This window comes from Hemitrygon akajei, chromosome 11, assembly GCF_048418815.1.
Source record: "Hemitrygon akajei chromosome 11, sHemAka1.3, whole genome shotgun sequence".
In the NCBI taxonomy this organism is placed as follows: Eukaryota; Metazoa; Chordata; class Chondrichthyes; order Myliobatiformes; family Dasyatidae; genus Hemitrygon; species Hemitrygon akajei.
Genome location: NC_133134.1, coordinates 152,714,013 through 152,740,483, shown reverse-complemented (window position 1 = coordinate 152,740,483; position 26,471 = coordinate 152,714,013). Strand labels below are relative to the sequence as shown.

The 26,471-nt window shown below is 44.3% G+C and overlaps 1 protein-coding gene across 6 annotated transcripts in view; it reads right to left on the bottom strand.

Moving 5' to 3' along the window:
• rbbp8l (retinoblastoma binding protein 8-like) overlaps positions 1–26,471 on the bottom strand; it is a 104,072-nt gene that overhangs the window by 33,488 nt on the left and 44,113 nt on the right. For 5 of the 6 annotated variants that reach the window (XM_073061945.1, XM_073061944.1, XM_073061949.1 and 2 more), the window contains 4 exons: positions 15,436–15,500; positions 9,696–9,746; positions 9,026–9,162; positions 6,458–6,917 (listed from right to left, as the gene is read on the bottom strand). In XM_073061945.1, the coding sequence (XP_072918046.1) occupies positions 6,458–6,917; positions 9,026–9,162; positions 9,696–9,746; positions 15,436–15,500 (713 nt within the window). The remainder of the gene's footprint in view (positions 1–6,457; positions 6,918–9,025; positions 9,163–9,695; positions 9,747–15,435; positions 15,501–26,471) is intronic. The other variant, XM_073061947.1, reaches the window with a different exon arrangement.

Here is a 26,471-nt window from a genome sequence, read left to right as displayed (position 1 = left end):
TAATTTAGTATTAAGTGATAAAAGATAAAGTGTTTATTTTAGCTAATGTTTCTTAATTTTGAGTACCGGTACATTCATTTAGGTTATATCACATGGCTTATAGATGTCTCTCTCTCTCGCTCTCTCTGCTCCCAGCAAAGGAAATGGGAAAAATGCAACACTGTACAAAGTTCTTAGGCACATACACTATGTATAGCTAGGGTGCCTAAGGCTTTTGCACAGAACTGTATTTGTCAACACGGAGCGGAGAGTGAGTCTCTGAATCTGATGTTAGCAATGGATTTTGGGAATGGCAAGGGTGGAGCGCCATGGGAAGGGTTGGAACAGGTGGCATAGAAGGAGTGCCAGAGGCGGGGGGGAGTGGCGTGGGTGTAGACACACCCACCCCTGAGACACCAGGCAAGGTCATTTGATTTCAAACAATTGGTTTATTGATCATTACAGAATGTCTCTCTGGTGCTTCCTGCTCTCTCCTCTCTCCCTCCCCCTTTTCCCAACATGATTCTCCTCTCCCTGCCTGCTTCTCACTCTCAGTCCACAATAGAGACCCATATCAGAATCAGGTTCATCATCACTCACATATGTCATGAAAATTGTTTTTATTTTGGCAGCAGCACAGTGCAATGCATGAAGTTACTAGAGTACTATGCAAAAGCCTTATGCATCCTTGCTATATATACGTGTCTAAGACTTCTGCACAGTATTGTATATATATAAGACAAAATACACTAATGATAGATTATATTGCAAGTAATGGATAATTTCCCTTGAGAACTTTACAAAGATACCTATGTGTGTATAATTGTTTATGGTTACTTTTGGAAGGATTGAAGTTTTGTTTACAATTTAGTATTTTCCAATCATGTATTAATTTAGTTAATGTGACCTGCTGCGAAGATTGTATTTATTTTATTTAGTGATACAGTGCGGACTAGGCCTTCCAGTCCAACAAGCCGCCCTGACCAGAAAACCACCTATTTAGCATCAGCCTAATCACAGGACAAGTTCCAAGAATCAATTAACCGTTGCGTCTTTCGACTATGGGAGGAAACCTATATGGTCACAGGGAAAATGTATAAATGCCTTACAGATGGCGCCATAATTGAACTCCGAACTCTGATGCCCCGAACTGCTATAGCATCGCGCTAACCGTGGCACCCTCAGAATGCATTTATCACAGTAAAATACTAAGCTGTTGCAAGTTTTAAGCTGTTTTTTTTCTTAAGACTCTTTTTGACTGTTCTGTTTTTAAAATTCTCCGTTCGATTCAAATATAACAAGTTGAAATATTAACCACTATAGTCATTAACCTTCAATTTTCACCAGTAACAAACACATCTTTATATTTTACAATTAGTTTACTTTTCCTGAAAATGCACATTTAGCTTCAAAACAGAAAATAGATTAAAATTAAGGGGTATACAGCTGAACTGATATCATCTTACAGATCTGTGGAAATATTAATGAACGGGAAGAGGGAGGGGAAATAATGTAATGATAAAATATGGAGGATGCTGTAAATACGAAATAAAACAGAGAGTGCCAAGCAAATCAGGGAGCATAATGGGAAATTACCTATTTGTCTTTCTCTCATCTGTGATGCTGCCTGATCCGTTGAGTTTTTTGAGGATTTTATGTTATTAAGATAAAAAATATAACTGTCAGTCATTCTAGTACACTTAGCTCAATATTTATACTAAATAGTGGGCAGAGGGAAGCTAGAGGAAAGGAAGACCCTTCTGGTTAACTATGGCAGCACAATGGCGAGCTAGTCACATATACCTAGGTTTGGCAGTCAGGGCACCCAGGAGTCCCACTGCTGCACGTGTCAGTCCAGTCTGCCCTTGGGTACCACCTCGGTTCCAGGTCTGGAGTTGAGGCTTGTTGAAATGAGAACGTAGAACAGTACAGGCTCTTCGGCCCATGATGATTTCATGCACTTAGCACTCGCTGTGTAAAGAACTACCTTTGACCACTCTGTCACTACTTTCCCACAATCACCTTAAAGTTATGCCCACTCATATTAGCCATTGCTGACCTGTTAAAACAATGCTGGCTAACCACTCGGTCTATGCCTCTTACCATCTTCTACACCCCTACCAAGACACCTCTCATCCTCCTTCCTCCAAAGAGAAAAGCCTAGTCCACATTCTTCCGATAATGAGATGACCAGAAATAAACACAATATTCGAAATGTAGTCTAACCAGAGTTTTATAGAGCTGCAACATTACCCTGCGGCTCTTGAACTCAGCCCCCCGATTAACGTTGTCCAACATGCCGTATACCTTCTTACCACCCTATGGACATGGACCCGTGTTCCCTCCATTCTTCCACACTGCTAAGAATCCTGCCCTTAACCATGTCCTCTGCCTTCAGATTCACCCTTACAAGAAATATCACTTCATACTCTTCCATATTGAACTTCATCCACCAATTCTCAGGCCCAGCTCTGATTCCAATGAATGTGCTGTTACAACCTTTTGCAGCTTTCTACTCTATTCACAACACCACCAGCCATTGTGTCATCTGCAGACTTAGTAACCCATCTGTCCACTTCCTCATTCAAGTCATTCATAAATATCACAAAGAGCAGGGGCCCCAGAACAAATCCCTACAGGATACCACTGGTCATATATCTCCAGGAAGAACATGTCCTTTTACTACATCCCTCTGCCTTCTGTGGTCAAATTCTGAATCCATGCAGGCAAGCTTCCCTTGATTCCATCCCTCCTGACTTTCTGAATGAATGGGGAATTTGCCAAGATCCATATATACCTTCTCCACATAAGATTTGATAAGGTGCCACATAGAAGATTGGTGGGTAAAATCAAAGCTCAGGGCATCGGGGGGAAGGCATTGACATGGATAGAAACCTGGTTGGCAGATAGAAAGCAAAGGGTAGCGGTGAATGGGTGTTTCTCGGAATGGTAGGTGGTGACTAGTGGGGTGCCACAGGGCTTGGTATTGGGACCACAGCTGTTTACCATTTACGTTAACGATTTGGATGAAGGCATAGAAAATAACATCAGCAAATTTGCTGATGATACTAAGCTGGGTGGCAGTGTGACATGTGATGAGGATGTTAGGAGAATTCAGGGTGACTTGGATAGGCTGGGTGAGTGGGCAGATACTTGGCAGATGGCGTTTAATGTGAATAAGTGTGAGGTTATCCACTTTGGGAGTAAGAACAGGAAGGCAGATTATTATCTGAACGGTATAGAGTTGGGTAAGGGAGTAATACAAAGAAATCTCGGAGTCCTTGTTCATCAGTCACTGAAGATGAATGAGCAAGTGCAGCAGGCAGTGAAGAAGGCTAATGGAATGTTGGCCTTTATTACAAAGGGAATTGAGTACAAGAGCAAGGAAATCCTCTTGCATTTGCACAGAGCCCTGGTGAGACCACACCTGGAGTATTGTGTACAGTTTTGGTCTCCAGGGTTAAGGAAGGACATCCTGGCTGTAGAGGAAGTGCAGGGTAGATTCACAAGGTTAATTCCTGGGATGTCCAGACTGTCTTACGCAGAGAGGTTAGAGAGACTGGGCTTGTACACGCTGGAATTAAGGAGATTGAGAGGGGATCTGATTGCAACATATAAGATTATTAAGGGATTGGACAAGATAGAGGCAGGAAATATGTTCCAGATGCTGGGAGAGTCCAGTACCAGAGGGCATGGTTTGAGAATAAGGGGTAGGTCATTTAGGACAGAGTTAAGGAAAAACTTCTTCTCCCAGAGAGTTGTGGGGGTCTGGAATGCACTGCCTCGGAAGGCAGTGGAGGCCAATTCTCTGGATGCTTTCAAGAAGGAGCTAGATAGGTATCTTATGGATAGGGGAATCAAGGGATATGGGGACAAGGCAGGAACCGGGTATTGATAGGAATTGATCAGCCATGATCTCAAAATGGCGGTGCAGGCTCGAAGGGCCTAATGGTCTACTTCTGCACCTATTGTCTATTGTCTATTGTAAGACCATAAGACATTGGAGTAGAATTAGGCCATTTAGCCCATCTAGTCTGCTCCACCATTTAATCATGGCTGATCCCTTTTTCCCCTCTTCAGCCTCATGCCCCAGCCTTCTGCCTGTATCCTTTGATGCCGTGTAAAATCAAGACCCTGTCAAGCTCTGCCTTAAGTACACCCAACAACCTGGCCTCCACAGCTACCTGTGGTAATAAATTCCTCAAATTTACCACCCTTCGGTGAAAGAAATTTCTCTGCATTTGTTTTAAATGGACGCCTCACTATCTTGAGGCTGTGCCTTCTTGTCCTAGACACCCCACCATGGGAAAAATCCTTTCCACATCTATACTGTCTGGGTGTTTAAAAATTCAAAAGGTTTCAATGAGATCTCTCCCATCATCCTTCTAAATTCCATCGAGTACAGACCCAGCTATCAAACGTTGCTCGTATGATAACCCTTTCACTCCTGGAATCATCTACCACTCTACCTTCATCAATTTGTGTTGTCACTTCCTCAAAGAATTCAATCAGGCTTGTGGGCATGATCTACCCCTCACAAAGCCACGCTGACTACCCCTAATCAGACTATGCTTCTCCAGATGTTACGGCCCAGCTGTTATCCTGACGAATCCCGTCAAGCATCCTATGCCTGGAGAGGTGTGAAGTATGATCTGTGGTCGAACTGCCTCTCATGGTAATCATGGGGGAATTGGAGAAGAATGGAAAAATAAAGCACGTTTTTGTTCTTAATAATTAGTGTTGCGATATTTTGATTTTGCTTTTTATTCAGCAGTTTGTTTAGAGCAACACAGAATGGATACAGGCCATTCAGCCCAATGAGTCTATGCTGACCATGGTGCTCACCCAGCTACTCCCAATTTCTTGCATTTGGTCCCAATCCCTTTAAGCCCTGACCCTCCATTTACCGAAACAAGTACTTCTTAAATGATACTATTCTGCTGTCCTCAGCCACTATTTCTGGCAACTTGTCCTATATACTCACTGTCATCTGCATGCAAGAGTTATTTTTTCTATTAATTAATTTATTTACTGAGATACAGTGGCCTTTCAAGCCACACTGCCCAGCAATCTCCTGATTCAATCCTACCCCAACCATGGGACAATTTACAATGACCAATTACCCTACCAAATGGTAGGTCTTTGGAATGTAGGAGGAAACCGGGGCACCTGGAGGAAACTCACGTGGTCATGGGGAGAAGGTACAAACTCCTTACAGGCAGCAGCGGGAACTGAACCCGAGTCGCCCGCACTCTAGACCGTGGTGTTAACCACTACGCTTCCATGCCGTCCAAGTTGCCCCTCAGGCCCCTTTTAAACTTTCCCCTCTCATCCTAAATCAATGCCTCCTGGTTTTGGACACCTCTACCCTAGGGAAAAGTCCGTTACCATCTACCTTATCTATCCCTCTTGTACTTTTAAAGATTTCTATAAGGTCAGTCCTCATTCTCCTACATTCAAAGGAATGAAGAGCTAGTCTGACAGATCTCCACCTGTAACTCAATCCCACTAGTTCTGCCAACATCCTTGTAAGTCATCTCAGCTCACTTTCCAGCTTAAGTACATCTTTCCTACAACAGGGTAACCAGAACTGGAGAAAGGACTCCAAATGCAGCCTCGCCATACAACTGTAACATAATGTCCCAATCTGATACTCAGTGCATTGAGTACTGATGACCCTGGTGCTAAACATCTTGTTCACCAGCCTCCCTACATGTTACACCACAATTAGTTATGATTATTTTTGTTTTATTACTTAAGTTATTTCTATGGTTTCTAAGTATTTCTGTAAATTAGAGATATTGAGAAACATTGAAAGAAAGTGTTCCCCTTGACAGCCGGCTAAGCCTGACCACTGGTTGGCTGAGAAAGGCTACCAGGGGAGTTTTTTTTAATATGAGAAAGGCTCATCTGGTCTCTTCATGGAGCTTCATTCCAGCATTTAAGAACAGCTCCCTCTCAGGGGTTGGCAGCAGGAATCTGGAATTGTCTGGTCAAGCAAGATCAGTTTTCCATATTCAGCTAAGGTAACTTTGGGGAACAGAGAACAAGGGAGATCAGTAACAATGTTAAACTCATGCTTATAAATTCTGGCCTTTTGGTTTTAAGTGCTCATCTCATAATATTGCAAAAAATAAAACCTAAAATAAAGGATGTACAAGATAGAATAAACATTAAGAAATTTGTTAAGTATATCAGAGTCTTCTCAGTGGAATTTAATTGATTATTTTCCTGTTTCTGGATCCTACAATTAATATATTTCATCTTTAGTCACTGAAGAAAAGAGAAGTGATTGGCATTTTCCCGCAGTATTACATTTTTCAGAAGCTAGAGGTACTTAAAGTAATCATCACCACCCATTATTGCCTGTTCCCCTTTGGTGAGATATGTTCCATTTTGACCTGTAATGGTTAAAAATGAAGATAACAGTAATTCCACAACTCTGGTACTTTATTAATTAGAAAACAGGATAACACACCTTAATATTCAAATTCTTGTACACTTTGTCTTCATTTTCACTCATTTTTATTCCATCTTTAGGACTCAACAGATCTTGTGTCATATCTTTGTCTCTACTGGGTGGTTCAACACTCCCCATCTTGGCGACTGTTTCATAAGAGTGCATATTGTCCTGGAAATTTTCACTTGCTAAACTATCATGAGAGCATTTCCTCTCCGATTGTTCTTTATATCTTGCCTGCTTTGCCTCATTGTGATTGGATGATTCACTTCTATGTGTGGACCAAGCTGCCTCCTTATGTTTGCTGTAATCCGACAAATCCAGAGGTTTCTCTCCGAATCCTTTGTCATTTTCCTCGGTATGTGCACAGAAGCCTGGTTGCACCTTTCCTTCTTCAGCTTGCTTTTCCATGATGACGCCAGATTTCTCTCTGCTGTGCTCATTTCCCCTGCAGACTTTGGAGAAATTATGTTCCTCCCTATAATCAAGAAGAGAAAAGAAACCACATTCATGTCTGGCTGATTGATTTCCTCAGAGTCCTTTATTTATTGCTGACCTGAAAGGAGGCCATTTGACACATGGGGATGGAGCAATCCCATCTGTTTCTTTCCCTCTCTGATTTGCCTGTGACTTCCTTTCACACTCAATTCCTAACAAACCCACTTACACTAGGGGTAATTTATGGTTACCTCAGCAACCATCATGTGGAGGCAGAAGGGATCAGTTTAGTGAGGTGTTTAATCATTAGGGCCTGTTCCTGTGCCATACCTTTCCATGTTCTATGTTTTGGAATATGGGAGGAAACACGGGAATTACCACACAGTCACCTCCTGAGGGTCCAACCCAGATTTATTGGAGCTGCCAGACAGTGGAATTTCCTGCTCCTTCACTTTGCCAACTATTGAGATGACATGTAAAAAAATAAATAAATTAATTATATATTAGTATTTCTTCTTCTATATTATGCATTGCCTTGAACTGCTGCTGCTTAGTTCACAAATTTCACGATACATGCCAGCGATAATCAACCGGATTCTGATCCTGAATTACATGCTGCTATTTGAAGTGCTGACCTTCAAAGCTCTGAATGCTGAGTATCGTACAGCAGTAGACATCACTTTGGTTTCACATGACAACACAAGGAATACTGAACTGTAGTTACGAGCATCCCTTAGAACAGCCTTTATTTATTTAAGGGCTCTTGGCCTTGTACCAAAAACTGGGAGAAAGTTTTGGCCAAATTGAAACTTGTTGGGTGAATGGGACTCTCCTTCCCTGTAACCGGCTGGAACTTGTTATTAAAAACTTACTCTGGCATACATACATGCCTGATGATCAGCTGTCTGTCTGCCTAATATAGAGCATGTGTGGAGAGGAACTTCATTAAGAGGTCCCAGGCAAGATGGATAGGTAACAGTGACAAATAGAAAGAGCCAACTATTATTTGTCATCTGCACTCAGTGGGCACTTCATTAAGTACACCTGCAAAATGCTGGAGGAACTCATATGGTTAAGCAGCATCTATGGAAAAGAGTAAACAGTTGATGTTCTGGGCCAAGACTCTCCTTCAGGACTGAGGAGAAAGGGGGAAGATGCCTGAATAAAAAGGTGGGGGAGGGGAGGGGAAGGAGGCTAGCTGGAAGGTGATAGGTGAAGCCAAGTGGGTGGGAAAGGTCAAGAGCTGGAGAAGGAAGAATCTGATGGTAGAAGAGAGTGGAGAGTAGGAGAAAAGGGGGGGGGTACCCAGGGAAAAGTAATAGGCAGGTGAGAGGAAGTGAAAGGTCAGAGTGGGGAATAGAGGAAGGGGGAGAAGAATTTGTTTACCAGAAGGAGAAATCGTTATTCATGCCATCAAGTTAGAGACCACCCAGATGGAATATAAGGTGTTGTTCCTCCACTCCAAGGGTGGTCCTCATCTTGGCACAACAGGATGCCATGGATGGACGCGTCAGAATGGGAAGACATATCCACTCATGGGGAAGGCTTTGGGAGTAAGCCCCTGAGGAAAAATCCAGAGTTGGAGTCCTTAAGGCAGTCCTGTTTTGAGTTCAGCACTGACTGGCAACTCCTGCGACGCTGCTGGTGTCAAACTGTATTGGTCTCTGCTGTTCCTTTGGATTCATCAGCTGTGTGGAGAGGGGAAGCCTGCTGCATGGACGACAGCTTTCTCTCCCTATCGTACTACCCTGGCTTGCGTATCACGTAGACAGTTAGGCTGCAATATCTATATATGACCCCAACCAACAGAAAGCCTCATAATATGCGATGCTATCCCTTCTGAGCTTTGTGGTGGGGCTAAATAAACAGAGGTAGAACAATGAACATTTAGGACATATTAGTAGTAAAAAGTTTGCCTGACTTTCCTTAGAGCATGTGTATAAATATTTTCTAATCAGTTTTCAGTAAGAAAACCCTTGTTTATTTTTGTAATTAGTTTATTTGTAAAGATATTCTACTTCATTGTCCTTTGAAGCTACCCAGCAAGTTGTTCAGATGTATTGGAATTTGAGTAGCTTTTTTTTAGGCTTCCTCAAAAAATACACATTGGGCTTCCTTAACCTGCAATAATAAGATATGTTTACTTACTTATAATGTCTCTGCTCTTGGAGTTTCACATCAAGCTCTGATGAAGCAATATCTTTTTCTGCTGCACAGCAAGTTGGGGAGCTGGACTGTACGACAGCTATCGTTCCATGTAGCTGGTTAGATATTCTTTGAGAGTGCTAGAAACAAGGACAAATATTGTCAGACATTCCACCACATACATTAGAGTTGAGTTGATGCTGTAGCAATGAAACACAGACAGCACAGGAACAGGCTCTTCAGCTCACAATATTCTAAACATTTTATGCTGCTTTGGATCCAGAGTAATAATCATTTTGTTCTCCTTTACACTCGTGCACTGAAGAAAGACAATGAAATATCCTGAACCTTGAATAACTTGCATTTTTATAGTCACTTCTATTTCAATAAAGAATTTCTACAGAGTGTGTCATCTACAAAATGCACTGCATTTAGTTGCCTTGGCAACTCCAACCACAACTCACACACACGAAACCTCCACCACCAAAAGCACCTTGGTAGCAGGGACACTGGGTCATCATTGCTGGTAGGTTCCCCTTCAGGCCACAGACTATCCTGACTTGGAAAACTATTGCTGAAATAGCAGAGTGTAAATCCTGAACAGGAGGAGGGCAACAAGAGCAGCATCTCTACCACGATAAAGCAAAACCAACTTTGATGAAGCCAAACTTACGTTTCCCCAGACAGATCCTCCATCTGCAGTTGAAGGAAGGCCAGTGAACCCCTGGTGGGCAAGGGAAATACTTCAAAAATAACATCAGACTCGGTCAGAAGAGAATCAACATTACATATACAAACTGGGAAGACATTGCACTCCGTAGATACACCTGGAGGAGATCTGTTCAAGAGGGAGCTGCGCTACATAAAATGTCCTCTGCCATGCCACTGAGAACAATGGCAGCTGCGAAAGGAGAGACCGGACAACCAAAAGACCCGACCATTAACCACAGCCTACTACTAAATCGTAAAACAGCAATCCTATCTTCACTAGGAGGACTACAATCATTTGAAAAAGATGTCCTTTTGTTTGTAATGACGCTTTCTTAGGTAATTAGGGATGGGTAATAAATGCTGGCTTTGCACGTGACACCTAGATCCAAAAAATAAATTAAAATAAAACATAAGGCATGTTATCAGACAAAAAAAAACACATTTGAGTCTGAGAAAAGGAAATGAAGTAAGGAAAGACAAGCAAAGTCTTAATCAAAGACTAAGGAGGCACAGTAAAGAACAGCAAGAGACTGAGAATTCTAAGGTGGAAGTTGCAGGAGTTTGGGGATAGAACAGAAATAAACTCAGAGAGTATGTGGGGAACTGTGATGAGTGGCGATAAATGGCAACAGACCACCTTGACGTGGGAAGCTATTGCTGTGTTGCAGTCCAAATCCTAAGCAGTGATCCTATCTTCCTATCTGGAGCAGCAAGATCGGAAGTGGTTAGCATAATGTTTTTACAAAGCCAGCAACCCGGGTTCAATTGCCGCCGCTGTCTTTAAGGAGTTTGTACATTCTCTCTGTGAACACATGGATTTCCTCCCACATTCCAAAGACAGGCAGGTTAGTAGGTTAATTGGTTACATGGGTTGGACCAGAAGGGCCTGTTATCATACTGTATCTCTAAACAAATCAATACTTCAACAGAATGACTACAGCCATTAAAAAATGACCTTTCTGAAACAATACTGGATGACCAAAGGAGGGATACGGTACTCCTTTCCTCCGCTAGTCTGCAGGTCACTTTGGGCAAGATGTAGCACCTATTTAGCCCCATGATCAGGGTCATGACAAGCCATGGGGGCAGTTGGTGGATGGTTGTATAAGCAACTGGTTATGCGGCCACTGATGCCAGGCAGACAATCTCTGAAGAGTATAGCTGTTGGCTGGGGTCACCCATCTTTTAAAGATACTACCCAGAAGAAGGCAGTGACAAACCAATTCTGTAGGAGAAATTGCCAAGAACAATCATGGTCAAAGACCCTGATTGCTCACATTATATGGCACATCATATAATGACGATGATGATGGTTGGATGACACTTTGGCGTAAAGATGCCAAATGTACAACAGAGCTGTTTTCTGAGTGAGAGTCAGTGTTAGCTAACAAGTACAGTCATGAATCATTCCAATTTAATTACAATCTAGGCAGCAGAATTTCAGATGAGGACACATGCATCTGGCAGCTGTTCAAGTGACTACTGGGTAGCCAGGTCAGATGAAGGAACTGTAGCAGTAATGACAGTAATGCTGAGAGACGGAAACAGGCAGTTTTACTGATGGAGCAGTTAAATGGGCTCGGCTCAGCATCTGATGTGCTGCTAAGGTTGTAATTAGCTCAGCTGATCGTCAGGCGATGTTCTGCAACCTGAATGATGGCAGGGGGCTCATCGTTTGGCAACCAGAGCTTGTGGCTTCAATTTTGGGTGACAAGATAGAAGCACGAAATGACAAGATGCTTGGATAGGGTACATGATCAATGTCTCTTTCCCAGGGTGGAAATGTCATATACTACGGGAAAAGACGAGATTTAAGGGGAAAGTTTAAAGGAGGTTTATGAGGGGAAGTATTTTTACATAGAAAGTGGTATGAACCTGCTAGGAAAGGTGGTGAAACAGATACAAGAGCAAAGTTGAAATGGTGAAAGGCCTTGATAGGGTGGATGTGGAGAGGATGTTTCCTATGGTGGGAGAGTCTAAGACCAGAGGACACAGCCCACAGCCTCAGAATAGAGGGGCAACCTTTTAGAACAGAGATGAGGAGCAATTTCTTTAGTAAGAGAGTGGTGAATCTGTGGAGTTCTTTGCCACAGGCAGCTGTGGAGGCCCAGCCTTCATGTATATTTAAGGCAGAGGCTGATAGATTCTTGAGTGGTCAGGGCACGAAGGGATACGGGGGTGGGAACTGTATTCAAGCTCAGAGGAGAGGCGTGATTTAGCAGAACAGTGGCTTCCTGGCTCTTTGCACAACGTACATGGTAGCGTAGTGGTTAGCACAACTCCTTGCAATTCCAGCCACCCAGGTTCAATTCCCACTGCCTTCTGTAAACTCTCCCTCTGACCACGTGCGTTTCCTTCAGGTGCTCCGATTTCTCCCACAGTCCAAGGGTGTACCAGTCGGTAGATTGGTTGGTCATTGTAAATTGTCCCTTCAGTAGGCTAGGATTAGATCGGGGTTGCTGGTTGGCTTAAAGGGCCAGAAGGGCCTACTCAGTGCTGTATCTCGATAAATAAATAAATAGATAAATAAATAAAGCAAACACGAGGAAATCTGCAGATGCTGGAAAATCAAGCAACACACACAAAATGCTGGTGGAACACAGCAGGCCAGGCAGCATCTACAGGAGGAAGTACAGTCGACATTTCGGGCCGAGACCCTTCGTCAGGAATAATAAGTACATTATAAAGTAAGAAATAAATAAGAAATAAGAAATAAATAAAGCAGCAGTGATAGTCTTTACACCCTCTACTTAGTGTATGTTCATGAATTTACACCTCCTGTTTTGGAAGGGGGCACACACGTGTCCATATTCCTCAATAACCTCACATCTAGGGTACGTTCAACAACTATTGTGGAGGAAGGCACGCAAACCCTTCCATTCCAATCTCAGAATCTGAGTTACCAATTATCAGGAAAACTAATTTGCAATTAAACAATAGAACTGAGATATTGTCTAAATCTGGAGCAAAGATTCTTAGTCCTTACTTTATAAAGTACAACAGTTCTCTGTATAATGGGCACAAGGCACAGATTCTATTCTGACCTTTTGATTAATAAAACTTCCACAAGTATATCAGGGATTAAATTTCATGTCTCTTCCATGCAGAATGGTTGGGAAGTGTCTGTTTCTAGAATAGGCAGACAGCCTGGCTGATCACTACAATAGCAGCATACAGCCAAAGAAATGGCAGTCTCAAAGAGAGTGCATGCCCAATATCATGTGATTATCCTCAAAGCTAGAATGCACCAAATAATTCTCATTGTCACACCTCTTAAAGGGAAGGGCTGCGCTAAGGGTTGGATTTTCTTGAGGACATCATACTGAGGCACAGGCATCACAAACAGATTCTTTTCCTGAAGAATCAGTTGAGTGACTATCCCCCTGAACTTTCTGAGAGGTCAAGGAATCCTGTTTAGTGCCTCATTCCCCCTCCTTTGCATGATCATTGTCGCCTGGGAGACCTCTGCTTATTCTCTCAGAGATGCTGTATTAATACTTAACTCCACTGCAATGTTGTCTGTGAACAACTGATTTCAACAGAAGCCAAATTCCTTCATCAACTGCCACGCCTTGTCTCACAGAATATTTACCAAATTGAAGCCTAAGAATGCCAAATTCTTGTGCAATTGTTGAACCAGACAGTAGAAATTTTAAATAACCTATTCTCTCTTCCTCTCCCCCTCTCTCCCTCTCTCCCTCTCCCCCCCCCCCCCCCCACTTCTGGTCTACACAATGCCTCTTCCACCTACTCCATCCATCTCCTAAACACTCTTCCTACTTGTTCCTTCCCCTTATTGTTTCTATCTGCTCAATTCCCTTGTTTGGTTCCATGCTCCACATTCCTATCGGACTCCATCATCTGCAGATCTTTGTTGGCTTCACCTATCACCTACCAGTCACTGTTGCTCTTCCCATCCTCGCTCCTCCATCTGCTTGTCACTCCAAGCAAGGATATTCTTTTGCATTTGTACAGGGCCCTGGTGAGACCACACCTAGAGTATTGTGTACAGTTTTGGTCTCCAGGGTTAAGGAAGGACATCCTGGCTGTAGAGGAAGTGCAGGGTAGATTCACAAGGTTAATTCCTGGGATGTCCAGACTGTCTTACGCAGAGAGGTTAGAGAGACTGGGCTTGTACACGTTGGAATTAAGGAGATTGAGAGGGGATCTGATTGCAACATATAAGATAATTAAGGGATTGGACAAGATAGAGGCAGGAAATATGTTCCAGATGCTGGGAGAGTCCAGTACCAGAGGGCATGGTTTGAGAATAAGGGGTAGGTCATTTAGGACAGAGTTAAGGAAAAACTTCTTCTCCCAAAGAGTTGTGGGGGTCTGGAATGCACTGCCTCGGAAGGCAGTGGAGGCCAATTCTCTGGATGCTTTCAAGAAGGAGCTAGATAGGTATCTTATGGATAGGGGACAAGGCAGGAACCGGGTATTGATAGTAGATGATCAGCTATGATCTCAGAATGGCGGTGCAGGCTCGAAGGGCCGAATAGTCTACTTCTGCACTTATTGTCTATTATCTATTGTCTATCATTTTTTAGCCCTTGCTCCACCCCTTCTCATCTCCTGGACGTCTCACCCATTTCATTCAGTCCATATGAAGGGTCTTGACCCAAAACATTGACTGTCCATTTCCATCCAGAGAGGCTCCCTTACTGTGGTGAACTACATATACCTGTCTGGACATGCCCCCCCCGCTGACTGCTCCTGTGGCTCCTTCCACAGACCCCTGTATAAAGGTGATTGGAGGCACTGCTCCTCCCTCAGTCTCCAGGATGTTGTGTGATGGCCTCTTGCTGCTGATTGCTCTCTTCCAGCTAATAAAAGCCTATCTCGACTCACGTCTCCAAGAGTTATTGATGGTGCATCACTTACCCAGTGAGCTTTTCCAGCAGTTTGCTTTTTCTTCACAGCAGAAATCAGTCACTGACAATTATTTATTTATTCAGCACAGAGTAGGCCATTCTGGCCTTTCTGGTCCTTCGAGCCACGCCACCCAGCAATCCCCTAATTTAATGCTAGCCTAATCACAGGACAACTTTACAAAGACCTTTTAGCTTACCAACCGGTACATCTTTGGATGCACAAGCTCCTTACAGGCAGTGGTGGGAATTGAACGGGGTTTGCCTGTACTGTATAGCATTGTGCTAACCACTACACTACCATGCCACCGCTTGAAAATATGTGATTACCCCTCTGCGAAGAGCTGGTTGGTTTTGTCCTGTTGTTCACAGACACCGCTGTACATGTATTTAACTGAGGGTGATCGCTCAAACAATTACGTCTTATGTCTTGCACTGTACTGCTACCACAAAACAATTAATTTCACAGCATGTGTCAGGAGAATACATCTGATTCTGAATCAAACTGACTGTCAACAAATCAGTGTTGCTTATTAACTGATGTCAAGAGCATCCTTCTCTCCAAACCCTACAGCTGTCAGGTGTACACAAACTGCCCTTGGCAGGATGCCCAGCAGTGAGAGCCTTGCCACCAATACACCTGTATCAAGGTGGTTTGCAACCAAAAAACGCCCAAGAAATATTTACCAGAGAACCCAATCAATCTGTGAATTCACAATGGACAGAATTGTCGTAAAGCACTACAAACTGATATTTGTCTTCTGATACAAATTGTCTTCTGCATACTGCATAAGCTTTTTTTTAGCAATGAAATCATCCCTTTGTACTTACCAAATCAAATAGTGAAAGGTCATGCAGATTGTGACAGGGTGATCTTTTTGGGCTTATGAAGTTTTCTAAAAATTGAAAGCAGAATTTGGAATAAAACAACGTTAATACCAAGGAGAGAGTTTTACTTTCTTCTGTATTTAAACATAATTCAATTTAAAAGATGGCTGAAGACCCCATCCATCCAGTTTCTGCGACTTCTAAGCACACAAGGTCATTGTTCCTATAGCTGCATCTGAAATCTGAGATATGCTGGTTCAAACCTTGCTTCATGAATATAGGTTCAAAATCTAATTGGACAACCTGGAGGTCAATACTATTAGGGATGTATCTTTTGAATAAAATGTAAATGGAGGAGGCATTAAATAGTTTGGGTTTGTTTTTCTTGAGGTTGAGTTTATTCAAATGTACAAGATCCTTACGGGGCTTCACAGGAAAGATGTCAGCAGATTTTCACGACTGGGAAAGTCTTGAACAAGGGATATAACTACAAGATAAGGGAGTGGTCATTTGCAACTAAGGTACAGACAGACAGACATACTTTATTGATCCCGAGGGAAATTGGGTTTCGTTACAGCCACACCAACCAAGAAAAGTGTAGAAATATGGCAATATAAAACCATAAATAATTAAATAATAATAAGTTAATCATGCCAAGTGGAAATATGTCCAGGACCAGCCTATTGGCTCAGGGTGTCTGACACTCCGAGGGAGGAGTTGTAAAGTTTGATGGCCACAGGCAGGAATGACTTCCTATGACGCTCAGTGTTGCATCTCAGTGGAATGAGTCTCTGGCTGAATGTACTCCTGTGCCTAACCAGTACATTATGGAGTGGATGGGAGTCATTGTCCAAGATGGTATGCAACTTGGACAGCATCCTCTTTTCAGACACCACCGTACATAGAGATTTCTTCTGTCAGAAGGTGAAGAATCTCTGAAATGTTCTGGCCCAGCAGATGATGGAAGCTGGGTCATTAGAAATATTTAAAGTGGAGGTGGATAAATGTTAGATAGTTTAAAGTGTAGAGGGGTATGGAGAAATAGCATGGAGAAAGCGTGGAGTCTAGCATAGATCAGGCGTGATCATGTCAAATGGCAGGGCAGGCTTGAGATCTGATGGCCTACTCCTTCTCCATTTTTCTTGGCATCTTGTGTGGTCCTGTCTCCATCTCAGATGAACGCAAGAAAATGCAAAAGAACTTTTCAAGGAAAATCAGAAGAATTTTTCCACAAGTGTAACACACACAAGGTGCTGGAGAAACTCAGAAGGTCAGGCTGCATCAATGGAGAGGAATAAGCAGTCGACATTTCAGGCCGAGACCATTCATCAGGACTTGAAAGGAAGGGGGATGAAACCAGAATAGGAAGATGAGGGGAGGGGAAAGAGTACAAAGTGGAAGGTGATAGGTGAAACCAGGTGAGGGGGGAAGGTAGGTGGGTGGGGGAGGGTGAATGAACTGAGAAGCTAGGAGGCGATAGATGGAAAAGGTAAAAGGCTGAAGAAGTAGGAATTTGATAGGCGAGAGTTAACCATAGGAGAAAGGGAAGGATGAGGGGTACCAGGGAGAGGTGATAAGCAGTGGAGGAGAAGCGAAGAGGTAAGAGGGGAGCCAGATTGGAGAATGGAAAAAGAGAGAAGGCGGGGCGGGGTTTGAGAAGAGAGAAAGAGAGATTATTTTTGCCAGTAGTTATCCATCAACCAGCATCACTAAACATTACAGTTAACAGGATTTTGCATTGTGAGAACGGGCTGCCACTTTAATAGTGAAATATGGAGCGTCTTCACAGGTGATTAATTGGCTGCAAAACTCTTTGCAACAATTGAAGATTTTTAATGCAAGCCCTTATTTTTAAATAAAAAAGGCAATTATTTATCATGTCAAAGTGCGGATTTGCTTCGGAAATTGCAGAGGCAGAAAATAGACCAAAAGACCATGAGAGCAGAGTTAGTCCATTTGGCCCATTGAGTTTGCTCTGCTATTTGATCATGGTAGATTTATTTTCCCTTTCAACCCCATTTCTCCTGCCTCCTTCCGGTAACCTTTGGCACACATACTAATCAAGAACCCATCAATCTTTGCTTCAAATGTACCCAAATGACTTGTCCTCCACAACCATCTGTGGGAATGAATTCCACAGATTCATCATTCTCTGACAAAATAACTTCCTCCTAAAGGGGTTCCTTTGTATTCTAAGGCTGTGCCCTCTGGTCCTAGAAATTAGTCAGGTTCTCAAGTGAAAACTAAGGAGGGGCATGCCAATCTATAAAGCGTTGGCACGGAGGTTTTGGGACTGAAATTATTCTTCAGCAGAACACAATAAGCTCTCATGGCAACCAGTTTGCATAGTGGCACTAAACCAAAGTTGAATTGTAGTCCAACTTATACAGCGCCCAAGTTTATTTCAAAGTTCAAAGTAAATTTATCGTCAAAGCACATATACATCAGCATATGCAACCCTGAGATTTATTTTATTGCAGCATACTCAGTAAATCCACAAGTACCACAATAGAATCAATGAAAGACTGCACCCAACAGGGCAGATAAACAACCATTGTGTAAAATACAACAAACAGCAAGTACATATACATTGTTTGTCATATACATTAATGATCTGGACGATGGGGTGGTAAATTGGATTAGTAAGTATGCAGATGATACTAAGGTAGGTGGCGTTGTGGATAATGAAGTAGGTTTTCAAAGTTTGCAGAGAGATTTAGGCCAGTTAGAAGAATGGGCTGAACGATGGCAGATGGAGTTTAATGCTGATAAGTGTGAGGTGCTACATTTTGGTAGGAATAATCCAAATAGGACATACATGGTAAATGGTAGGGCATTGAAGAATGCAGTAGAACAGAGTGATCTAGGAATAATGGTGCATAGTTCCCTGAAGGTGGAATCTCATGTGGATAGGGTGGTGAAGAAAGCTTTTGATATGTTGGCCTTTATAAATCAGAGCATTGAGTATAGGAGTTGGGATGTAATGTTAAAATTGTACAAGGCATTGGTAAGGCCGAATTTGGAGTATTGTGTACAGTTCTGGTCGCCGAATTATAGGGAAGATGTCAACAAAATAGAGAGAGTACAGAGAAGATTTACTGGAATGTTACCTGGGTTTCAGCACCTAAGTTACAGGGGAAGATTGAACAAGTTTTTATTCTTTGAAGTGTAGAAGGTTGAGGGGGGACTTGATAGAGGTATTTAAAATTAGGAGGGGATAGATCGAGTTGACATGGATAGGCTTTTTCCATTGAGAGTAGGGGAGATTCAAACAAGAGGACATAAGTTGAGAGTTAGGGGGCAAAAGTTTAAGGGTAACACAAGGGGGAATTTCTTTACTCAGAGAGTGGTAGCTGTGTGGAACGAACTTCCAGTAGAAGTGGTAGAGGCAGGTTCGATATTGTCATTTAAAGTAAAATTGGATAGGTATATGGACAGGAAAGGAATGGAGGGTTATGGGCTGAGTGCGGGTTGGTGGGACTAGGTGAGAGTAAGCGTTCGGCACGGACTAGAAGGGCTGAGATGGCCTGTTTCCGTGCTGTAATTGTTATATGGTTGTAAAAGAAAAAAATAAATAGTAATGCTAAATAAATAAACATGAGATGAAGAATCCTTGAAAGAGAACACATAGATTACGGGAGCAGTTCAGTGATGGGGTAAGTGAAGCTGAGTAAAGTTATCCCCATTGGTTCAAGAGCCTGATGGTTGAGCTCTGTTGGTTTGCAAGGAATACCAATATTTTTTCAAAAGACTGGGCATAAACAGTTCATAATACTTGAAATTATACACTTTATTGCATCATAGGGTTGCGACCTACTAAATTTCAGTTGAGGAATTGCCTTGTCTTACATCAATGACTACAACTAGAGGTCATGGGTTAAGGGTGAAAGGTGAAATATTTAAAGAGAAAATGAGGGGAAACTTCTTCACTCAGAAGGTGATGAAAGTGTGGATCGAGCTGCCAGCACAGATGGTGCATGCAATTTTAATTCCAACTTTTATTGGAAACAGTTACAGTTAGCGGAATGATTCGTTACTTCCTAACTCTTCTGAAGGTTGTCTTGACTTTTGGTTGAAAAATGCCAGATTTATTTACTCTGCGATTAGTCCCACAGAGAAAGGTTGCTCTTCCAGGCAGTAGTAAGCTCTCTGGGGCATGGAGGATCTCCGAGTGCTGATAACCTTCTCGTGCTTCCTGTAGCTGCTCTACCAACATGAGGCTAGACAGTGTCTTGGCTCTGGGAAGATCACAGCAGAGGATGATAATACCTACACTTAGTTTTCTTTTTACAAATTCACCTTCCGGCATCATCTCTGACTTGTAATTGAGAACAGAAATAGTTCCTTTCTAATGAAAACTTCATGCTCTTCCTCATTTTTGTCACAGCCATAACATGCATTTTCAATAATGGCCATGCATCAAACATTACATACTTGTACCAGATAATGTAGTTGACCCTTTAGAAAGGATCACCACATTATTGAGGTTGAACTCAAGTTGAAATCACTCCTTTGATGAAACTTGGCATATGTTATAAAGTTCAAAAGTTCAGAGTAAATTTATTATCAAAGCAAGTGAAAATCACCAGAAATATTCTGAATTAAAAGAGGAAATTGAGAGACTTTGGAAGGTGAACAAGGTATACCTTGTCCCAATATTAATACCTACAACTGGTACCATCCCAAAGGTATGAAACAATTAGGGCTACATATCTTCAGAAAGTCACAATGCTAAAGCCCACTAGAATAGTCCAAAAGTTTTCCTAGCAATTGACAAATGAGCATTCCTCAAGCTTTACCAGCTTGAGCTGAGAAAAGAAATGATGTTAATAATAACAGCAAAGAAATAAATAAATAATACGGAGGACGTGAGTTGTAGTGTCCATGAGGTAGGTCTGTAGGTTGCTGAATCTGCTGGCGGCACCAGAGATCTTTTCTTGCTGGTGCTAGAGTGCGGCTGAATTATTCAGTGATGGTGCTGAGGGATGTACTGTATGGTAATATCTATTCGCAAGGCCAGACGCATGGCGTTCAAAAGTCAGTTTCAAGCATTATGTGTCTACTATAAATGCCTCTGTTGATTCACAAGCAACAGCAATTGATAGATCTAATATAGAAGTGAACTGTGACAGTGTCAACATCATCGGAGACAACCCGGGCTACACAGAGCATAAACAAACAAACCGACAGAGCATCCGACCCACAGCGCACAACATGAATCACGCACCAATCCCGCAATCAGCGTCAACTGCATGCTTTTCAACTGAAAAACACAACACTAACCCACAATGTCCACTGCTATTCGCATCACATAGACAGACAATGCCAAAAGATACACCGTTATTAAAGTCAAATAAGGCAAACAGCAGATGCAAGGCTTTACCAGGAGTTGGACAAATCGAACTCTGACCATGCAATACTTCAATTAATTCGGCTACTGAATTTAAAACAAAAATCAACAGAATCACCGCTTGGAAGTCTAAGCAAAACCAGTAGGCTTAATAGCAGTAAATGCAATATTTTAGGATTTGCAGGAAACATAGGGACTATGGGGCATCCACCACAAAATAATAATTATAATCAGCATTAGTCTAGGCCCAAATTTTTTAAAAATCAACTGCACTCACCATTGATGTTTTCAGAGAAGCACAATCTGCCTGTTGTTGTGATTGGTGGCGAAAGCATCAATGATTTTCTGGATGGCAAGTGCCTTGGTCCTCCGGCTGTTTATGGCCAACAGGGCCAAGTTGCTGTTCCGAGCATCGCCGCTGCTGTTCCTTAGGTAGTTTGTGAGGCGTCTGAGGCCTCCGTTCGCATGAGGCAGATGTCACAGGCAAAGTCAGTGATGTGCAGATTAGTTTGTATAAATCTATAAATGCAACACGGTGGGGTCTCATTAGTGCTGGAAATTCCACTGTGTCATTCACTGTCCGTCTTTGCTTTTGTTTTGTTTCCAGCAGACGCCGAACCTGATGTAGCTCTGCAGTCAGGTTCACTTCAGTCACTCCATAGTATTGGGCCATTGGCCAAAGACGATTCTTGTCTAGGAAGAGCTTGTGTTTGGGACTCAATGCTGAGACTCCAGTCAGTACACCCCCAGTCTCAATTGGGAATCGTCTTTTCATTTCAGTCAGAAGTCTGTCTATAACCGGATAGAACCAGTGCTTGCGAAGGTCATCAGAGGATGTGACAGGTGTGCATTCTGTTTGGGCCAAACAACAAAATCATGTAGGCAGCGGGGTGGCTGGGCCTGTCTCCTTTCACGTGGTCTGCTCTGTATACCGGCCTTGATGCACAGGTCCCTAGCTCTTGTCTGAATTTCACTCCATGATTCCTCTCCCCGTTTTGCTGAGAGTGCATCGATAACAGACTGAGCCAAGTCCACAGCGGATGAAGGCTCCGAACTGGGAGATCGTAGCTGGTCTGACATGAACTTGGTGACTCGGAATAAATCCTCAATCAGAGTGAGAAGTAAAGCAAACTGCTGGTCAATCAGTCCATTTCCAGCTCTGGCCTCTGTTTCCCTCCGTGAATTTGGTTGACCCATAATATCCTGTAGTGTAGCTAGAATGGCAGGGAGTGATTTCCTTATAGCCCTCAAAGCTGCCATGCCCAGCACGTATCTGACAATTTCTTCAACTCCACGGGCTGTGCAGTTGATTCCAGTTCTCTGTTTCTTCATGAAAAGATCGTGGGCAACAGAGTTTGAAAATAAATTGTAAAGCAGCTGCACAGTTTCAAAAAACTCACCTGCTTGTACATTGCTCACAACATCCACTCAAACAAGGTCAAGTCTGTGAGAGTGGCAGTGTATATATAATGCCTGCGGAACCTCTTTCCTGAACCTCTCTTGTACCCCGTTACTGCGCCTGGACATCACCACCGCCCTGTCATAACACTGACCTATACACGCGTTCTTATTAATAACACATTGGGCGAGTGTCTGTTCAATGCTTTTAAGAAGCGACTCTACGTCTAACCCTTCTGCTGGAGTGAAGTGAAAGAATTCTTCAAGCACTGTTTCGTTATTCAAATACCACACCACCACTGATATTTGCTCCTTTTTACTCAAGTCTTTACTTTCATCCAGCATGATGGCAAAATGTCCAGCCTCCTTGATTTATTTGTTTGATGTCTGACCATCTCTGCCATAATACCCATAATTTCATTTTGGATATCGTGATGGGTGTTTTTTGCATTTCCAGGATTGTCCTCTATTTTTTTAGCTACAGTCTTATCAAACTGCCCAATTACACTGAGCGACTCAACAAAATTTCCCCTATTGCCAGATCCATCATCCTCCCAGGGTCCTCGCTGGGCAACGCCTTGACACGCAGTATAGCGTAGAGACTCAACCACTGCTCTCATATACTCACCATTTTCTTGGACAATCTTTGCATGTCCTTTATCAAGCATATTTCCCAATCTTGAACCATCTTGTTTTCTCAATCTGAATTTGGCCCATGCCTCCATAGCAAATTTATGAACTGCAATTACATGGTGGGTTGTAGCTTTCCGCCAGCTGCGGTAACCGGTGACAGTGAAGGTAGACTCGGAATGGAACCCATGTCCTCCACACAGGAAATGCCTGCATGCGAAGCAGAACGTAGTATCTTTCGTGATCGAATATTCCAGCCAGGAGTACAGGTCAAACCAGCCACGAATAAAACTCCTTTGCTGATTGCCAAACCGTTGCGAAGGGTACTTTTTCAATGCTGGCCGACGGGGTCCTTCCTCAGGCTGCTGGTTAACATCGCTAACAGTATTCCCACGAGCACTAAGAGCAGCTTCATCCACGATCTCTTCTGAATCCCGCTCCATTTCTTGTTCCTCTACTTCGCCCTCACACTCCTTCGATGAACTGCTGTCGTCCTCATCCCCACTTACTTCTCTCTGCATGTCACTTTCAATTCGACAGGCTCAGGCTGAGACGCCACTGATTCCTCTGGATGAGGTTGTTTTCTCACTAAAAATCGATTCATTTTTCATGCCGGCCAAAATAATGCACGTGCCAAGCCCACGCTAGCTTGTAAAAGCACTGTGTGTGTGTGTGTGTGTGTGTGTGTGTGTGTGTGTGTGTGTGTGTGTGTGTGTGTGTGTGTGTGTGTGTGTGTGTGTGTGTGTGTGTGTGTGTGTGTGTGTGTGTGTGTGTGTGTGTGTGTGTGTGTGGCATCCGTCAGTCTCGCGAGACCATGGATCTGCGCCTGGATCCTGCACAATGTATGTATATTATCAGTCTCTCGCGTGAGTGACATCACCACCTTAAGTGATCTTAGATCAGCTTAAGTGATCTGAGTGAGGACAGCAACGGCGAGACGTTGACAAGGAACGAATAAGCAGAAATGTAGAGTGGATCTGACCTTAGACCAGCACAGAGTTTATAACTTTATTGCTGCATGGGTGCTATGGTAATTGGGGGCGCTGTTTCACTAGATCAACTGGAGAAACAAGCTGTACTCAAAACTATACAGGGAAGCAGTGCAATTTGTATGTCGAATTTCAGTTAATTTCTTGGTGGTGCTGTGGTGGTTGTGGTGAACTAGATATACCTGTCTGACTGCTCCTGTGGCTCCTCCCACAGACCCTGCTGACTGCACCTGTGGCTCCTCCCACAGACCCCTGTATAAAGGCGACTGTGGTCTGCTGCTCTCCCTCATTTTCCCAGGATGTAGTGTTGTTCTTCAGTCAATAAAAGCCGATATCTCACTTCCTAAGTCTCAGTGTGAGTTATTGATGGTGCATCAATTTTATTGACTGAAAATTACAACATGGAAACTGTTTTACGCCCAGAACGCCTGGATTTGGACCCCCAAGACCCTGAAGCAGCTCTTGCCTTTGAACACTGGCTTGTGTGCTTCCAGTCGTACTTGGAGGAGGTTCGTGCCACCGACTCGGCTGTTCGGCTCAGACTTCTCCTCTCGAGGATCGCCCCAAAAGTTTATTCGTTCATCAGGGACCTCTCCACCTACGAGGGGGCGCTTGCCGCCCTCAAAAGACAGTACCTGCGGCCGGTAAACGCAGTTTATGCCCGGCACCGCTTGGCAACACGAAAACAGCGGCCTACGGAGTCGACTGCTGAATTTCTCCGAGCTCTACAGGCACTCGTGCGGACTTGTGACTGCCAAACGCTCACAGCGGAACAGCATACGGAACTCTTGGTCCGAGACGCCTTTGTGACTGGGGTCCGGTCAGTGTATTTGCGCCAGCGGCTGCTGGAAAAAGCTGATCTTACCTTACGCTCCGCGATAGAGACGGCCGATACGTTAGAGGCTGTGCAGCTGTACGCCGAAGCGGTCCAGCCACGCGATTCCCCGGTTCCGAGCGAATTCGCCAACGCCGCTGCCAGTCGCGGTATCACGAACTCCTCGAATTCGCCGAGTATAAAACACTGTTACTTTTGTGGGCTTCAGAAACATGCCAGAAACAGCTGTCCGGCTCGCGACGCGACTTGTTCCAGCTGCGGGAAGAAGGGCCATTTCGCCAAGGTCTGTAAATCTAAACCGCGCCCGGGGTCGAGCAGCGCTGCGTCTGAGACCTGGGGGCCGCCATTTTGCATGCCCGGATGTGGACAACCATCTTTGCCGGCGTCACCATGCCCCGCCCCTACCTACCCATGTGCAACCTGGGAGCCGCCATCTTGCATGCCCGGATGTGAGCGGCCATCTTTGCTGGCGTCACCAGGCCCCGCCCCCGACTCGCCATCTTGCGTGCCTGGATGTGAGCGGCCATCTTTGCCGGCGTCACCAGGCCCCGCCCCCGACTCGCCCCGTTCAACGCTGGCTTCCGTGACCCTCGACCAAAGCGCTCCGCACCAGCTCGCAAGGTCGATGATGGACATCCTGGTGGAGGGGCACAGGACTAGCTGCCTGTTTGACACGGGCAGCACTGAGAGTTTTATTGACCCGGCCACAGTGAAACGCTGTGGACTCGTGACACGGCCGGTACGTCAGAAGATCACCTTGGCTTCTGGGTCGCATTCCACAGACATCCGGGTGGGTTGTGTAGCGACATTGGTGGTGCAGGGCACTGAATATCGGAACTTTGCGCTACTGGTCATGCCTCGACTGTGCGCACCTGTGCTGTTGGGGCTGGACTTCCAGAGCCATCTCGAAAGTGTGACTACGGCATATGACGGGCCCCTCCCACCACTCACTGTCAGGAATCCTCAGTTTGGTGGGACTTCGCCATATACTCCGTTACCACACGCACATACACACCGAACCACACATCCCACCCAGCACCATGCCGATAGCTGTGCTGCTGACACTACTTGCAGCCTCTCCACCCTCAAGATCCCTCCCCCATCGCTGTTCACCAACCTGACCCCCGACTGTAAACCGGTGGCAACTAAAAGTAGGAGGTACAGTGCGGGGGACAGGGCCTTCATTCAGTCAGAGGTGCAGCGGCTGCTCGGGGAGGGGATCATTGAGCCGAGCACAAGCCCTTGGCGGTCCCAGGTGGTCGTTGTTCGGACTGGGCAGAAAAATAGGATGGTTGTGGACCAAAGCCAGACCATCAATAGATTCACGCAGCTTGACACGTACCCCCTACCCCGCATCGCGGATATGGTCAACCAGATAGCTCAGTACAAGGTGTACTCGACAATTGATCTGAAATCCGCTTATCACCAGCTCCCCATCCGCCCGGAGGACCGCCCCTACACCGCCTTCGAGGCGGGTGGCAGGCTCTATCACTTTCTGCGCGTCCCATTTGGTGTCACAAATGGGGTCTCAGTCTTCCAGAGGGAGATGGACCGGATGGTGGACCAGTACAAACTGAAGGCCACATTTCCCTATCTAGATAACATCACCATCTGTGGTCGCGACTGGTCGGATCATGACGCCAACCTCCAACGATTTTTCCAAGTGGCCGATGCTTTGAACCTCACTTATAACAAGGACAAGTGTGTGTTCAGAACCACACGACTCGCTATCCTTGGGTATGTCGTGGAGAACGGGGTCATTGGCCCTGACCCCGACCGTATGCGCCCCCTGTTAGAACTCCCTCTTCCCACCACTCTCAAGGCCCTCCGGCGGTGC